Source organism: Cricetulus griseus, chromosome 3 (genome assembly GCF_003668045.3).
Source record: "Cricetulus griseus strain 17A/GY chromosome 3, alternate assembly CriGri-PICRH-1.0, whole genome shotgun sequence".
NCBI lineage: Eukaryota > Metazoa > Chordata > Mammalia > Rodentia > Cricetidae > Cricetulus > Cricetulus griseus.
Genome location: NC_048596.1, coordinates 277,995,874 through 278,014,499, shown reverse-complemented (window position 1 = coordinate 278,014,499; position 18,626 = coordinate 277,995,874). Strand labels below are relative to the sequence as shown.

Sequence of the window (18,626 nt, the reverse complement as noted above, 5' to 3'; positions counted from 1 at the left end):
AGACACACACACACACACACACACACAGAGAGAGAGAGAGAGAGAGAGAGAGAGAGAGAGAGAGAGAGAGAGAGAGAGAGAGAACACAGGACAATGCAGACCCTGACGGTTAATGAACATACTAGAATGATGTATAATGTTTACACAGAGGTGGTGATAGGGGTGGGAAGAGAAGGACAAAATCTTCTTCATTCCCATTTCTTGGATAAAGTATCCATGGAAGATACGTGATTTTTTTAAAAAGTCTTTGTAAAAATCATTAAGGATAATGTCGGGGGAAAAAAAGGGTTAGTTTCAGATTATGTAAGATAAGATACGTCTGAGAATACTAGGCCTGCAAGGGTATTTGGGTGGAGGGCTCAGTGAAACATTATAAGGAAGGACTAGCCAAAGAGGCTTGGTGGTTCAGAACCCAAGTCGGAGGCCAGAAGCTGAGGGGAAGCTAGGGGCTCCATAGCTCTCTTACAGTCCCTTCCAAGTGTAGGTGACACAGCATGGCTGAACCACAAAGCGAAAAGGCCTCCAGAAATAACTAAACTATTTTCTGAAATCTCTATAGATTCTACCTTGAGGAGGCGACTTTCTGCAACGTCCTCTTAGGACCCTGAGGGAAGATGTTCAGTGGGGTCACAAGCCCTGCAGCCATCCACCCTTCTTCCGCCCAATCACTGTCCCTTTAAATAAAGGAATTTTTCTTGTAAAAAAAAAATTTTGCCAGGTGTTGGTGGCGCACCCTTAATCCCAGCACTTGGGAGGCAGAGGCAGTTGGATCTCTGTGAGTTCGAGGCCAGCCTGGTCTACAGAGCGAGTTCCAGGACAACCTCCAAAGCAATACAGAGAAACCCTGTCTCAAAAACCAAAAAAGGGGCTGATCACTTGGTACTGGATAATCAGATGGTGTGCTCTTCCCTGGGGAAGGCTGTATCTCCCATTCTCAGTATTCCTTAGTTGCCTGTAGGTCGCTGTGTAGGGTTGAGGCCTTGGGGCATTCCTCCGTCCACATTAATGTGTCTATTAGTGTTTTTGCTCATCCATTCTCATTGGACATATTGGACCAATGGTCTCTGATTGATGATTCAGCCTTACTTCTTCTCCATTGAAAAGGAAAGCAAACTTAATGTTAATTTTAGTCAACCTCAGCTACCCAGCCTAGGACTGATAGAATTACACCCCACAGCCTACTCCTGATGGAGATAGTGGTGTCAAAATAACGTATTTCTTGGGAGGACAATGAGAAAGACCCCAGATTCTCTTACCAAAGTACCTTGATATTTCTTCATATTTGGCTGCCATGAATATAGACATCTCAAGGATCCTTGGTTATGCCAACATCCACAAAGAATACCTAATTCTCAATAGTATCTTCTTTTACCTTGGTCATACCATAGTTATTAGAATCAGCAACACCATGACTTTGAACAACACTTAATGTTTCAAGGACTTTACTAATCTTTAAGCATCCTTTTGTACTTGACATATAACAAATTCAGCTGACATCTCGGGTGGGGCCCAGTCTTATCCATTACAAATTTACAATAACATCGACTCTAATGCTTAGTTCCAATTCCAATCTTAAACATAACCTTGAAATAAATGCCAATGGGTAGAAAGACAAGACAATTCTTTTCCTTATATACAGAGAGAGATCCCAATGAGTTTTCAGCAAACTGTCAGTCTCCAAAGCTAATTTTGTAATTGTCCTCCTTAGCCTTTGAGACAGCACAGTAGAGTAGCACTTAATAGCAGGTAGGATACAGAGGTGTAGCTAGACAAAGGACAGCCACCTCATCAATGCCAGGGAGCCCCTGGGATCAGGGACAGCAGATGTCCCAGCCCCCAAGGCCTCTTAATCTTGCATGAGAGAAGGCCTGTATCCAAACAGAGAAACGCTCATTATGCCTTGAATTTGCTGCTGCTCTTAAGGTCTTGCACCATATTTTACATCTGGTCAGTGGCCCAGAAGACAGGAAAAGGGGCCCAGGCTTGCCAGTGTAGGGGCTGATGGGCCAGCACAATTATTAAAAGTAAAAGCCATCTTCCTTCTCGTACTCACACCACTTGATTTAACAGTAGTCACATCCTAGAAATTAGGATGAGAAAAGAATACAGGACGACCCCAAATCAATACCACCTGTATGGAACACAGAGCCTTCCCATCTGCCTAGAATGCATGCTTTAATTGCTTTCAATAAGCCAGATTTAAGTTACATCAATTGCCTGTCAGCTATAAATTATGTCTATACATTCTAGTGACACTTCTGCTTTCTGTCTCCATCCTTCTCCAGATAAGCATGCTTGATTATAACTTCATGTTGACAAATGATTGTGGAAAATGGATTCCAAGAAAAGTCTAAGTCTGCCCACAGTTCCCAGCCTAGCAGGGGACAAACCCTGAGAATTCCCTCAGTAACCAATGAAAGAAATCTTGCCTGTAGGCCAAAGAGTGCAAGAATCCTCAAATATTCTGCTGCCCTCATCCCCAGCCAGCCTCGTCAGAGGCCCTGACAAACAGAACCATGGAAGCAGGTATGCAGCCAATGGGCCAGTAAGTATAAACAGCTGTACTTACATGTGTCTGGCTTGAGTTGACTGTTGGTGATGCCAAAGTACTGGGGGTTTTCAATAACAGGAATCTTGGTCATTCCAATGATGACAGCATCAGGACCGCCCTCTGAAGAGGATGGAGTATTACTCCCATTGGAGATGTGGTGGAGGGGGCTGGCTGAGTCGTCGTCGTTGCTGATGACAGAAGCTGGGCCTGGAGTTGGAAGAAGAAGAGGCATTCTGTAGTTTAATGGCTTCAGTTGAACTTTAAGTCGCATACACTCCAATGGGTAATTTCGGTGGGTTTTGGTGTGATCACAGAGTGTTGCCATCATCGCTCCAACCTAATTTTAAGACACTTCTCTTGCCCCCAGTTAGTGTTTCTCTCCAATTTCCCCCACTCCCAGTCCCAGAAATCCACAAATTTACTTCTCCACTCTGAGTTAACAAACCTTGGCATTTCACATCATTGCAGCCAATGTGATTCATGACTTGCACTTGGCATCGCGTTTTGAAGTTAACTCTCCCTGCCATGTGCATGGACACTTCCTTTTTGCTGTTGAGTGATCCTAAATTGTGCAGGCATGGCATGCACTGTTGATCTGTCCCCCTGCCCACTGAAGGAGTTGTGACTCTTGACTAATAAAAATAATGCAGCTGTGAGAACTCATGGACACATTTTTGTGTGGGGACACACACCTCCTTTGCCCTTGTGTGAGATGGGTAAATCCTAAGGAAGGCCTATGCTTAGCATTTGGAGCATCTAAGATGACTTACATAGCGTTTGCACCATGCTGTGTTAGTCAATTACCACCAACATATGAGGACTCTAATCCCATTTCCATTTTCTGTAGCTGCATGTGCAGCTCCCAGGACCTGGGGGGTGGTCTGTGCACACTTTAAGACCCCCCCTGTCACTGAACTCCTGGCACAAATCCAGGACACCTGTTTCTCTGGGGACTGTAAGTGATGCTGAATTTGGAGACCTGAGTTTCTTGTCTTTGCACTTTTACTCAATTCTTTGCGCATCTGGATCTGCTTACAGTTGGGAGCTGTGCTAGAGAATGCCCAGTTGTTGCTTTATGAGACTGGAGTGAGATTAAGGATACGAAAACGTGCTACAAACTTCAATGTGCTTCACATACACTGATAGATAGAGCCTATGACATTATTGGGATCCCTTTATATTAGAGCATTAGCTTAATTTATTTTCCATACAAGAATTGATTTTTAACCCCAAACCTCAAAATACATGCCTCTATATTCACTCCACTACAGTTTGTTCCATCAACACATCTACTAACTGCCTACTTGAGTCATCCCAAGTTGGTCACCAAAGTCGACTTGGAAAGATAAAACTGTGTGAGAAGACTCAGAAGGCTGAACATCACATGGATAGGAACTTCACACATGGGACTCCAAGTCTTTTGGACATGGAGCACACATGCCTATAAAGTGTATGGAATGAACTACACTGTCCCTTGTGAGAGTGGAAGGGGAGGCAGAGTGAAAGGGCTGAGTTGAGCACCAGGCCAGGCAAAGGCTTGCCAAAGAGGGATGTCTGTGCTGTGCTTCCACCCAAGGGAGTGTGCTTCCAACCCCACCCCCGCCTCGTCCCCCCAGCATGCTTTGGGGCCTCTGTGCATTCTCCACTTTTCTCCTCATCCTTAATTACTTCCATGTAAAGCAATTACAAAAACAAAGGTTGTTTTGTCAGGTTCTGATACAGCTTGAATCCCTATTCAATCTAATGGTAATCCACCCACCAAACTCCAAGATCCATTTTCCCCCTGTGGGGATTATTGTAGTTTGTAGTGATAACAGTTGGGCATTCCCCAGATAGTTGTGTCTTAAACAAAGTATGCAGGGGGAACCTACCACTATTATCGGTAATTCTGAAAGCAGTGTCTCCATAGGAGTGCATTTAAGTTGTGTTTAATAACATACTCTGGCTTGATTCTGCAAACATGTCCTCGCACAGCCAACTTAGAAGCCACGCAACACCCAAAGACAAGGCAAGCCCGCCGGTTGTGCTCATCTTGTGTCTTGCTCATCTATGTTCACAAACAGTGGAATCCCTGCCAAGAATAGCTGTAAGGACAAGTTCTTACTAATATCCCCAGCCATCTCTGTTTTGTGGTTTACTTTCTGACAAGCCTAGATCACTCAGCTTCTAGCCAGTGATGGAAATGGAGGTATGCTATGCTATGCATTTCTGCACATTGTCAGTAAAGCTTTCCTGCCACTGGCTCCCTTGCTAGGCCCTCAGAGCAGCTGCAAGGCTACCAGCTACCAAAGCTTGCTACCCCCAGTGAGGCTGCTGTGGGAATCACAACAGTGCTGTGTTTTGAGTAGAAGACAATGGAGATTTCTCCAGGAATCCAGCTCTAACTCACCTCCCAGCTGCACCCTGGAGCCCTTGTACACAGTAAACTGCTATTTAGGTCCACCAAAGAACTCTCTCTCCTCTTCCCCCATGTCCACCAAAGCACACCCCTTGTTCCTAACCCACTAACTAAGAATCAGTCTCTCATATAACTTAGGGCAGAGTGATAAGAGCTGAGGACATGGTGACCATGCATATGGAAGGGCCTGAGTTCTATCGTGGCACTGGTAGAAAAGCAAGACAATTTTTTAAAAAGCCTTTTCACTTTGTAGAAAGTTGCCGTTGAAAAATGGAGCATCGCAAACCTCTACAATTTATCAGAGGAATATTAATTCAGCTGCTGTTCCCTTCATTAGTGATGTTCCAAAGCCTGGAAGATTGATATGGCTGGCAAGGTTGTGGGAATTAAGACCATTTTTCTATGAACGTTTTAATATAATGGAGCACAGAGCACATCGAAGTGGGGAGGGGAAAAAGCTCCCGATGGGGACAATGAATGTCTATATAATTTGACAGCAGCCTGTCTGCACACTTTATGATTTGTGTCTTTGTGTGTCTGTGCATGCAGTTGAGCAGACACTGTAAAAAGGGAGACAGAAGGGAGAGGCACATTGCAGTGGTTACAAGAAACTCAAGCTGAGAACTTGAAAACCGCATTATAATATTGATACAAAATTTAAATTGCTAGGAATGCACACCGCAACTGAATTTGGGGTAGTTCCAAAAACAGGCTGATAAACAGGAGGTATGCATGGAAACATGTTAGCTCATCAGAGATACACGATAACATACCCTATATGTTTAGTATTTTAGATGTTTCTAAGTCTAACTGAACATATTTTCCAATGATTAAAATGGCCATGTGGGAAATGTCCTTTCTTCTCAATACCAACAATGCCTTCAGCGGAGGGAGAGGTTGCTACTTGTAAGCCACCGGACGCATTGACTATACTTCCCTCTGTTTTCTATGGGCTGATGCTATAGCCCCTGGGACCTGCTGCCCAGTCTCTACATACAGTAGATGCCCTGCCCATCAATGCATCTTCCATACACACCAACACAGCCTACACCGCCAAGTCACCTTCCTTGTATGGTCTTCACACTCTGGGTCACCATCCACCTTTCCTATCACCCTAAGGCCAGATACCATAGAACTCAGGAGAGCGTGGGAGGCTGGAGCCTGCTGGCTTACTGCAATCAGACAGTCCTCGATCTGCCTCCTCTGTCTCCCTGGTTCCTCCTCATAAAAACAATAAGAAAAGTTCTTGCCCTCCTCATCTCTCTGTTTCCTCTACACCCTGATAGCCAAACACCATGGCATGACATGTTCCCTCTCGGAAGCTCTCAGCCATAACTCTCACTTCACACTGGTCCTGCCCTTTAGCTGTTGACCTCACCATATTTGATGAATACAGCAGGCGCCTCAGGTGGGCTATAGCTGGGACAATCTGAAGAACAGTCTATGCTGCCACTGAGGAGGGTACAGCACTTTTGAACATCTCTAAGAGTTAGAGGTGTCTACAAAGTATTGAGGTGGGTACAGTGATTGGCTTCTTAGGAGAAGGCAGACACCATCCTCCAGCACTGCAGAGTCAGAATGGTTCACCTTTCTCTGATTATGTACCCCTGAAGCATGAAGAACCCTATGGACCACCCTGGAGTTGAAGACCCCCTGATATCTCAGGAGAATGATAGGTTGTTTCTGAAATGTACCCTTTGGGAGCTTCTTAGAGCCCCATGATACTGGAGCTTGGTCCCTTGTCTACTTTCTCTCTATTTGGTAAGAGAGGTTTTGCATTAGAATCTTCGAGACTAGCAAAGGCGTGAAGGTTGGTGATTTTTTTTTTCCCCTCCCAGGATTTTCAGCCTGAGCTTGGTCCTCTGGTCACTTGCAAATCAATGGGCAGATGCTGCTACAGAATGTTTGACTGGATGAGGTCCCATGTCAGGGTTAAAAAGATAAAGGGAACAGGCTTCAACCAGGCAGTGGTGGCACACGCCTTTAATCCCAGCACTCGGGAGGCAAAGGTAGGTGGATCTCTGTGAGTTCAAAGCCAGCCTGGTTTGCAAAGTGAGTTCCAGAACAGCCAGGACTGCTATACAGAGAAACCCTGTCTTAAAAAAATAATGAAATAAAAAGATAAAACAAACAACAAAAATAACCCAACAAACAAACATACATAGGAAACAGGCTTCTGTATATAGCTGGGCTAATAAGCAAACGCAGGACAGACAGCTCAGAAATGTGTGGCTTCCTTATACACATTTGTCTCCATTCCTCAGAAATATCACCTATAGCCAACCTTGCTACAAAAAGGAATAACAACCAAAAGAGTCTGCCAGTGATGATCAGATCTTGGAAATCCACAGGGATGATAGGAAACTGTCTTTTCATGCCTTCCATGTGATTTCTTGTCTTTGTCCCCACAGAAAATGCCAAGCAGAGTGGAGGTCCCGAGAGACCACACCTGACTGGGTCCTGATGAGGAGCCATAACATCTGCATTCGCTCCACGAGCCACATGCTCCGTGTTTCTGTTGTCTGCATTCAGTCTGAATGCAAGGAACAGAATGTAATCAGGCACAAATCACAGTGTCTGGATGTGGAAGTCTGATTTTGAGAAAAAAAATCACCATAAATGAACAGCTAATTTACCAATTCGGAATTCTATTGCACCATAGCCAACAGAACAAAGTGAAGAGCCAAACTTGCCCAAGCTTGCCAGTTCAGCCAACTGTGCACTGCACTGTGACCTTGAAGTAGTTTTAGCCTGATCTTTAACCTTCAAAAGCCATCACTGCTTAGAGTAGAGACAGCAGTTGCCATGAGCCCTGGATTAAAAACAAATCAGCTTCAAGCGTGCAAACCTACTTACTACACAGAGTTTGTGAAAGTAATGCCTTTTCTAGAAAAAAAAAAAAAGCTAGGTCTTTTGCTTCAGCAAATCTAAAACTGGTGGGACCAATGCAGAGAGAGAGAACCCGAGACCAGTGAATAGAGAGAGAACCCAAGTGGGTTCTGCAGAGCCAAGCTACAGGAGCCCCGCAAAGCCACAGGAGGCGTGGCTCCTTACCCCTTACCCATACCTTGTCTTGACTTCCCCAATTGCAAACCATGAGACATCGGAAAACCACAACAAAACATAAAACAAACTTGGAAAGAGCAGTGGGAACTGGAGAAAGTCAACTGACTGACCTTAGTCACGTAACTCAATAACACCCCCAAAGAAGTTTAAAAAATGAAAACCACTGGAGACTAAGACTTCCTCTCAGACACCTGGAAGCTGGGTTTCAGATTGCTGTGCAAACACTTGTGTTTCATCCTGAGCACATGGAAGTTCAAACCAGAAAGCAACAGCAACCTGTCTTCCAAGGAAATGGCCCAAGCCCGGGTCTAACAGCTCTGAGCTCTTGCTCTTTTGCACTCTCTTCCTTCCCCCTCATATTGAATCCTCTAGCAGGACAGTGTGGTGTCTGAGGACACACAAGGCACCCGACAAATGCGCCACAGCTTTGCAGCAATGTGGGAAAATAATGAGAGAAAACAGATTTCATCTGAAGCTGAGAGGCAGCACAAAATTCCTGGGTAGGGGGAATAGACTCTGGGGTGGGGCTGTTGGAACGCTACATGCTTATCTGCTGTGTGAGGAAGGGGCCTTACAGCACCAGACTCTACTGGATACATATACACAAGAGCCCTGTTGTTTGGAGGGTCTCCAGTGACTAAAGGCACAGTGAAATATCTACTCCTTGGACTCAACTGTTGACTTAGGGAAACTCTGGGGTCGAAAGAATTTTCTGTACCATAGAGAAATCTATGGTTGTGGGGCCAGGAAAGGAGCAGAGGCAATCAAAGTCGTGTACTTCTTTGCTCTGGGGCTCTACAGTGGTCTTCACAGTCAAGGTTAAAACTAGGTTCAAGAGCTAAGTGAAGTGAAGCAATCAACGCTGGTAAAATCTCCCTGCACTCTCAAGGATGCTTCACAAAACTGTTGCCCTAATTGTCTCAGGGTTAAGCTTAGGCTTTGCCTTCCCAGAACCCTGCATTCCAGGCTTGCAGCCTAAGCTGATATTTATTTATTTCACTAGTTAGTTATCCAGATAGCTAGTTAGTTAGTTAGTGGGGGTTAGGAAAACAAACCCTAGGGCTTCAGCCCAAAGCTGACATTCACAAATGGCTGACCTTCATCCAAATACTTCCTTCCAGGTTTTAGAAATCAAAAAGAGATCTTGGCCACAATGCAAAGCCGGATAAAGATCCTTTGCACAGCTGAGTGGTGGTGGCACTTGCCTTTATTCCCAGCACTCAGAAGACAGAGGCATGAGGATCTCAGTGAGTTCGAAGCCAGCCTGGTCTACAAAGCGAATTCCAGAACAGCCAGGAACAGGACTGTTACACAGAAAAATCCTGTCTTGGAAAACACAAAAAAAGAAAGAAGTTCATTGGCTTAGGTCACACTGACTAAGCTTCACTCACTGAGTCTGGCCCAACAGTGTCATGCTCATGGAGTTGCCATGACCAACCCTGCCCAGAAGGTTCATTTTCCTACTGGTCATGTTTGGAGTATTCTGTGCATTTGTTTCTTTGTGCTGAGGATCAAACCAGGGCTTCATGGCTGCTAGACCAGTGCTCTACCACCAAACTACCTCCTCTGTCCCTCAGCATCTGTTTGGCTTATCTTTTTAAAAAACTGATATCATAGATCAAATTTCTCAAGTCTGTTTTCTTTTCCTTTTGAGTAATTTTTCAGTTGCTCTTCTTCTTCTTCTTCTTCTTCTTCTTCTTCTTCTTCTTCTTCTTCTTCTTCTTCTTCTTCTTCTTCTTCTTTCAGAGAACCCACTAAGGTCAACATTCATCTCTCACCGAATATACATTTAGGGATTGTTTCTATCCATTAACTTACAATAAACATAGTGGCATTGAATATCTTACACATCTGAGGTGCTCACCCCTCTTTTCAAGACTCACTGTAGTAAGATAAATCCTGTTAATAAATAGAATTGCTACTGAGGACAAGCTTGGTCAACTTGGCCTTCAACTAAATCAAGTCTCACTTTTACCAACAGCACATGAGTGAGGAGTCTATAGTTGCGCTATCTAGCCTAATGTGCAAGTGAGGGGGAACCACTTCCTACTTCCTGTTTTCCTTTCACGAAGCTGTGGGGAGCCACTTCCTACTTCCTTTCTGCTGTTCATGCAACTGAGGGATGAGCCACTTCCTACTTCCTCCCTGCTGTTCATGCAGCTGAGGGAGGAGCCATTTCCTACTTACTGGGGTGAGCCACTTCCTACTTCCCCTCTGCACGTCAGACAGCCCCACCTTACTGAGCAGAGACTTGTCAAGTTACCTCTTCCTCTCTGTGCCCCTGAGATATTACCACGTTGCTTCTTGCGTGATGTTGTGCTGCATAAATACACCGAAGAACACTGTAGATAAGAGAAGTGTAGGCAGGCCTCCTGGGCAGCCCCTACAATACCCACTTGCTCTTCAGCTATACCTTTCCCGGATTACAAATCACCCAAAGTTGCTGACAGGGAGTCACATCAGAGAGGCTGACACACTCAGTCACCCCACACTGTAATGACAGATGGGGGGTGGTTTCTTCCGTCCTTTAAAATTGCCTTTCCCATATCCAGAGTTGCCAAAATTCACCAAATTTCGAGACATTATAATTAATTGAGCATTCTGTGGTGTCAAATACTATTAGTATTTATCCAACGGGCAGAGCAGAGATGTCAATGTTTGCCTGAGGGGCTTTGGTAGAAAGAGAGGTACCCTAGAAGTCCTTCCATGTGTGTTGGGGATGGGGGTAGTGAGACGAGAAGCCGCTACATCCTAGAGGGAAGGTGAGGTTTCGGGAGACACATTTCTGGATTCTTTAGAACACATTGGAATCAGCCAAGCACAGAGTGGGGACACAACAGAAAGTTGGATATCCCCAACTTTCAAAGTTCAGTTAAACAGTTTCTGGGTTGACAGTCTTCTGAGAACAATTTGCATTTGGTAGATGCCACACTTCAGATTTTGATCTTTGAACCTGGTCTACAGGTTCCTGACTCACTGGAGACGTTCAGTGGCAGGAGAAGACGCAGCTCCCACCAGCCAGGTGACCATGAGCTTGCCATCAGTGCTCCATGGAGCACTTGCACTGCCAGCACATTTGGACATTAGACTTGAAAGGAGACAAAATCGTCAGCATCCTCAGGCCGGGAAGAGATCAGATCAGTTAATCTCAGATTGTGTGGACGCAGGATGGAGTCAGAAGGGAGAGAAAGACAAAGAACAAGAAGATGGGCAAGAGTTTTAAAGGGAAATGAAGGTTCAAGAAAACTAAAGCCTGACCTGGGTGTGGGGAAGTGGGGCAGTGAAGAGGAGATGGCAGTGTTAGGGAACCGGTGACTGAGCACGGAACACGAGGGGGTTCTGAGGGGAGTCTCAAAGCTCACAGCTGGAGACAGTGAGGTATATGACGGCACTGTCCATAGGGTCCTGGAGGACCTTGGGACAGAAACAACTTCACAGCTCTAAACGGAAGCTTTTAAGACACAAATCCCAGGTAAGTCATTCAGGGCAAGAATCCCTTATTTGTTTGGGAGGAAATGAGAGGAGACTTCTTTAATTTAGATTTTAACATCACAAAGGCCTATGTGTCCACAGGGTCCCTGGAGTGCAGCCACTGGGAGGAGGCCAGGTCGTTAAGAGGTGGAGCCTAATGCTAGAACTTTAGGTCACTTGTGAGTGTGTCCTTTAGAGGGTTGCGGGGGCCCCAGGCTTTTTACTCCCTACCAAGGGGTGAGCAGTTTTGCTCAACCGTTCACTCTGGATGAGATGTGCTGTGCCATGTCCTCCCACAGGGCATGAAGATGGGTGGGCTCTGCTAGAGTGATAGTCACAGTCAACCTGTTCTGAACTGATCACTCAGGGGCTTTGTGATGGAGACAGAAAGCTGACTAACACAGGAAGCATCGGGTTGGTAGGTCTGCGGCTCAGGGTGCTCAAAGCTCCAGGCCCCTAGGGAACTAGAGAAGAGAAATGGGGTCTGGATGGGACTCAGTCCCAGTTCATTTTTATTCACAAAAACAAAGAAGGATACCTAACCAACGCTAAGTTGGGGCAAGCTGATTCCCGACTTACTGATTGATGCCTAGGCTCCCTTTAGAAGGGGCACGGTCACCATGGAGATGAGCCCTTCGGAAAGATTAAATGGCCATCATTCTCCCAGAAGCTCTGGCCATTCATCTGCTCCTTCTTGATGGGTTGAAGCAATAGCCTTTAAACAGAAACAATATTCCCCTTTTCTTGTGGTGGTCCACCCATGGGATTGGGGTCTGCCCAGCCTCCTTTTATTTTCTGTTTAATAAGAGATGTTTTGTTCACAGCCAAATGAAGAGCTCCCTCAAAAGTAGGTACAGTCAGCATAAGGAACCTGCCCCATTTGGATTCTATTAGGAAATTAACCAGTTAAACCCTCATGAGTTTGGGAAAAGCTGACCAGAAAGGGGAAAACAACACATCAGCACCCCAGCAACTCCAAGACAGAAATGAAACCAAATAAAATAAATAACAAGAAAGATTAGTTTTTCAAACATCTCTCCAAGGAAACAGGATTTAGTAAGTTGAAAGGGGAGTATTCATAACCTGAGTGAAAGTTGGGAAAAGGAGCCAGTAATGGGCAAATGGGAGAAACCTGACCGTCCCTGTAGATCCTGGCCACACAAGCCTTCAGCATTTGCGTTCCAGCAGTTTTGACCTCAGGACACCCCAGTTTCCTGATTGCCTTTTACATTTCAGAAAAGTCACATTTGTACATTCCAATGTGAAGAGAAAAATCACCAGTTATCCAGTACTTAAAACTCTGCACAAATTAAAACTTGCTGTTATCAAATGCTGCTATCTTCCCATCCTGTATCCCCAAGAATAACATGCCCACCTCTTTGCAGGGGCGGGGAGCAGATGAAGGTACTGCTATGCTGAGGAAATGCCCGTCACGTCCACTTCCTGCGGCTGTGCCTACTCAGTTCCACGCGGCATTGCCACAGGGAGGGTGCTGAGAACAGTGAAGGCATCTCACAGAACATGAGCTGACTGCTTCCAAACATGGAACTGCTGGCCACGGGCAGGGAGGAGAGGTGAGGCAAACGGCCACATTACTGACAGTTTCCTTTCTGGCTGACTTGCAATCGACTAACTAAACAGCTGGCTTCAAATCCAGTTCCCCCAGTCTCAGAAGAGCATAGTTCAGGGCCAAGTTTCCACTTCAGGTCCGCCTTATCTCTACTTCTGGACACAAGCATTATAAATGAAAGTCCCATCCTAGCCGAGGAGGAGGGCTGGAGTTGGGTTGAACAGCACAGCACAGCACAAAAAGTATTCCCTCCCCACCAACCTTTACTTGAGCCATCTCTTCCTCTAAACTTACAATTTCATTTATTCCCACTGTCTGATGGGGGCTGTCCTTCTGTATATATGTTTTTCTCTTATTGGTTGATGAATAAAACACTGTTCAGCCAATGAGGCAGAAGATAGGTGGGTCTAGGAGACAAGGAGAATTCTGAGAAAAGTAGGCAGAGTGAGCCCAACACACAGAGTCACCATGCTGCCAAAGGAGTGACAACATGCCGGGAATTACCACAGACTCGTGGCAAGACATGGATTGATAGAAATGGGTTAATAATTAAGGCAGAGCTAGTCAATAAGAAGCCCTAGCCATCATCCAACAGATTTATAATTAATATAACATCCATGTGCTTATTTGGGGCTTGTCCTGCAGGACAAGGCAGGACAAGAAACCTTCTGTAACAACTGTCTCTAAGAAACATATCATCAAACAGCTCCTAGGGGCGAAGACGTGGCTTAGCAGTTAAGAGCACTGGCTGTTCTTCCACAGGACCTAGCTTTAATTCCCAGCACCCTCATGGCAGCTCACAAACATCTGTATCTCTAGTGTCAGGATCTGACGTCCTCTTCTGCTCTTCACAGGTACCTACACACACATGATGCACATGCATACATGTAGGCAAAACATCCGTAAACATAAAATATTTTTTTAAAGCTTCTCTGTGACAAAGAAAAAATATTATGGCTTAAATCTTTGAACTTAACACTTTTATTTTTGCCCCTTAGGCACTGTTTCCTAGATGCTCTTGTAGTTAGTTGCAGTTATGTAATCAAACTCTAGCCAGTGGAAGATCTGGCCACCCGAGGTCCTCACGCTGGCCACCTGTGCCATTTGCCCTTCAACTAGGTCAGAATGAAGATAGTGCACAGGCAAACTAGGTATTTATGACTTGAAGATCACATTGAGCTGTTCCAGGGAAGAACTACGTGTGTGTGTGTGTGTGTGTGTGTGTGTGTGTGTGTGTATACAGAATAGAAAACATCTCAGAGCATTCCAGGGGGTGGGCGATCACACTTAGCCCCCACTTATCCATACAAGAATCAAACCAACATGTGTGATCCATTTTCAGCTCTGGGGCATATTACAACAGTGGGTGCTGACCCTAACAGATACACGCAGATAAAGAAATGCACATAAATGAGTAGAGTTTTTATGGGTTCCATGTCTTCCTGATAGTTCCCTAATGGCCAAAACCTCAAATTAAAAATCTGGTGCCTGTTCATACTCACACTATTCTGGAGACAAACTGCAGAGGTTCCATCAAGTTTCAAGTTGCGTCTCACTCCAACACGCCAAGAGTCACTAACTACAGAGACGGTCCAATGAGGCAAAGAGATGACTAGACAGGTCTTCTGTGTTTATATTTGACTTAAACCCATTCTCTATCAACAGCTGCACTTAGCTTTGGGAACAATCTCTCTCTCTCTCTCTCTCTCTCTCTCTCTCTCTCTCTCTCTCTCTCTCTCTCATTCTTTCACTGACTTTCTGATTCAGCTTCCCTGTATCCCTCCAGCTTCCTATAGTCGCTTTCCAATGATGACTCTGCAATAATCATTTTTGAGTATAAATCTTGTTGGCATAGTTTTATAAGCTTCTGGTTGTCACTCTAGGACCTGTGATTTGTCCACCTATCCTCCCTTTCCAATTTCCTAGTAAAGAACCAGTGGGGATTGTTCCATGCTTTCTGTACCCTAGCTTGTTTATTTGTAATCTCCAATTGTCAGGTCAAATGTCACACCCAGCCTCACTTTAGTCTGAGCCTCTCTACTCACTCTCCATTGTCTTATCCCCATTAGAGACTTGAATGATGACATAGTGTCTACCTCAGAGTCCCCTGGTCTCAAAGTTCAGAAGCTAGCTCATTTCCCCCATCTGCTATTGGCTGGGAACTTCTGGCAAAGAGAAAGTCTCTATGCAGAGTCATGGGTAGCTTGCAGCTACAGGCTAATCCTCCATCCTCCAAACCATGATATTTGAAACACTCCAAACTCAGAAAGGTTTTGAGCCCTGGCCTCTCAGAAGGGAAGAGCTACACAGAAGATACCAACTTCAGGCCAAAGAACAGCCAAAATGCAGGTACACTAAAAATAATGAATGGAATTACTGTCAGGCTATGTGTGCACAGTGTGTGTGACACACAAACTCTGTATTTAGAATTAGGTTCCATCTCCAGGATGTCTCATTATGCATGTGCAAATATTCTAAAGCTGAACAAATTACAAATTCTAAAATGTCAAGCAACTTGGAGACAAGATGCTCAGCTTGTCCAGGGATGGTGGCAGCTGAGGGCTGCGTCTGGGACACTCAGAAGCTCTGCTATAGGAGCCTACTTAGGAGGTTTACCATCATCGCCAGAGGTGGTGCAGGCAATCGGGGCTCTAGAACTGATGAAAGCAACGGTTTTTAAAACACAACAGTATAAAGTATAAAAAGTACAAGGAAAATGCCAGTGTATAAACTACAAATGCAACATAAATTCACTGTGGTTTGATAACACACTAGCTACCTGATTCCCTGTAGACCTACGAAGGGACCCACTGAACACAGTACAGCTTGTCGTCTCAATCTGTGGGGTCTGCACTTGAGGATTCAACCACTCACCATCTGAAGATACACACACATACATACACAATACATACATACATGCATACAGACATATAAAATACATACATACACATACACATACATACACAGTGCATACAGACATACACAATACATAATACATATACAATACACACATGCATACACACATACACAACACATACATACACAGTGGCATATATACATACACAATACATACATACATATACATATACATACACAGTGCATACATACATATATACACATACATGCATATAGACATACACAATACATACATATATACTCGTTACATATATACACACATACACAATATATACATATACATATACATTATACATGCATATGTATATACACATAAATATACAGTGCATACACAATATATACACAATACATACACACATATACAATACATACATACATGCATACAGACATACACAATACATACATACACAAACATACAGAGTGCATACATACATATATACACAGTGCATACAGACATACACAAAACACACATGCGTATACACATACACAACACATACAAACACAGTGAATACATACATACACAATACATACATACATATACATATACAGTGCATATACACATATATACACAATACATGCATACATTACAATACACACATACATGCATACAGACATACACAATACATACATACACATACATACAGAGTGCATACATACATATATACACAGTGCATACAGACATATACAAAACACACATGCATACACACATACACAACACATACATACACAGTGAATACATACATACACAATACATACATACATATACATACACAGTGCATACATACATATATACACAATACATGCATACAGACATGCACAATACATACATATATACTCGTTACATACATACACACATACACAATACATGCATATATATATATGTAGATATATATATATAATACATGCATAGGTATATACACATAAATATACAGTGCATACACACATATATACACAATACATACATAATACATGCATACATATACACAATACACACATACACCATACATACAAATACAACAATACATACATGCACAATATACGTACATCAGACATACATACATACACAATACATGCATGTACAATACATACATACATATTCACATACACAATACATACATACATTCATACATACATACATACATACACACACATCTGTCCTGAATATATTTTGGTCAATATTTCCTAAACACCATAGCATGACATTTACACAGAATTTACACAGAATTTATATTAGACACTGTAAGTAATCTAGAGAGATGATTTAAAGTATGCGGAGGGTTGCGCTCAGGCTAGGTATGAATACTGTGCCCTTTAGCACAGAGCTCTGAGAACCTTGGTATCCACATGGTCCTGAGCGGGCCTCCTGAGGGAACTGGTGGGTTTCAGTATTTAAAGATGAGACACACCCAGGAGCCAGCACTCAGACAGTGGTGTGGAATACAGATACTAGACTAGATGCCAAGGTGTTTGCTGTCTCCAGCATGATCTAGAGTGAGCCTTCCCTGTAGAAATTAGAGACACACACTGAGAACGCTGATGAGAACACTGACACCTGGCCTTGTATTGTTTCCCTGAGCCTGGCGTCTGGGAAATGTGAACTCATGCACAATTTAAAGAAAAGCATTCAGTCAACTGGCCTAGATTTTCTCTGGAAAAATCATCTTCAGATTCTTTTAGGTCATTTGTCTCATCTTAGGAGGAGAGCCTGAGCTCTGCAGAAGCAGTCCTTCAGACGGTGCTTATGAATACTTGGTGCATGACAGGCGCTTAGGAGAGATTGGGTACTACCTTGATTAGCGTAACTCAGTCAGCATTTGCTGTCATGTTTAAAACAACAACAACAAAAGCTGAAACAAAAACCTAGGAGCCCATAGAATTGACGTCCAGAAGCCTCAAGCTTCAAGAAGAGATGAAATTAGTCTTTCTTGAAGCACACTAAGGTATCCCGATCCTATGTCTCCAACAACTAATTTTGGCAGTTATTTTTCCCTTTCGTTTTGAACACATGGACTATTTCAAAGAAAATTCATCTCTTCTCACTCACAATTAAGTTATGCAAAGTTCTGGGTTTTTCAAATCAACTGCAAATTCCAGCAGGCCACATAACAAAAGCCACAGCCTCCACCAGGAGAGAAAGGTAGACCCCCTGCTCTTGGTGCTTATTCCCCAGGCTTGGGCCTGGAGGACAGTCAGTCAGTCCTACCTAATAATAAGACTTGAGAGAGCGGAATCAAAGCTTTGCCTCTGTCCTGTGGCACCCCAGTGAGAGCTTAGAGCACTCTGAAAACATTTTCCCAGCTGTCACAAACTCCCTGAGGGAAGGCAGGTGACAACCGTCTGCACACACACATTTTCTTGCTGACCCCATCTTAATGCTGCTACACACACACACACACACACACACACACACACACACACACACACACACACACACACACACTCCAATCCCTTCTCTTCAAAGCTGGCTAGTGATTTAGAGCAGAGGCTTCACAAAGGCCTTGCTTTAGAAGCGACATTAGTGGTCCTCTAAGAGAGTGACAAGCCCACAGCGCTTGGCCAACAGTTTACAACACATTCTCTTGAGACTTGGTTTCCATGGAGAACCCAGTGAGTCAGACCTGGAGGACTTGCTCAGACTGGTCCATAGTGCCCTA

The 18,626-nt window shown here is 44.1% G+C and overlaps 1 protein-coding gene across 5 annotated transcripts in view; it reads right to left on the bottom strand.

The window, feature by feature from the left end:
* Window positions 1–18,626, bottom strand: part of Ntrk2 (neurotrophic receptor tyrosine kinase 2) — a 327,293-nt gene that overhangs the window by 142,447 nt on the left and 166,220 nt on the right. For 3 of the 5 annotated variants that reach the window (XM_035441550.1, XM_035441551.1, XM_035441553.1), the window contains exon 12: window positions 2,570–2,758. In XM_035441550.1, coding sequence (XP_035297441.1) covers window positions 2,570–2,758 — 189 coding nt within the window. Of the gene's footprint in view, window positions 1–2,569; window positions 2,759–8,010; window positions 8,027–18,626 lie in introns of all 5 variants that reach the window. The other 2 variants (XM_035441549.1, XM_035441552.1) reach the window with 1 other exon arrangement.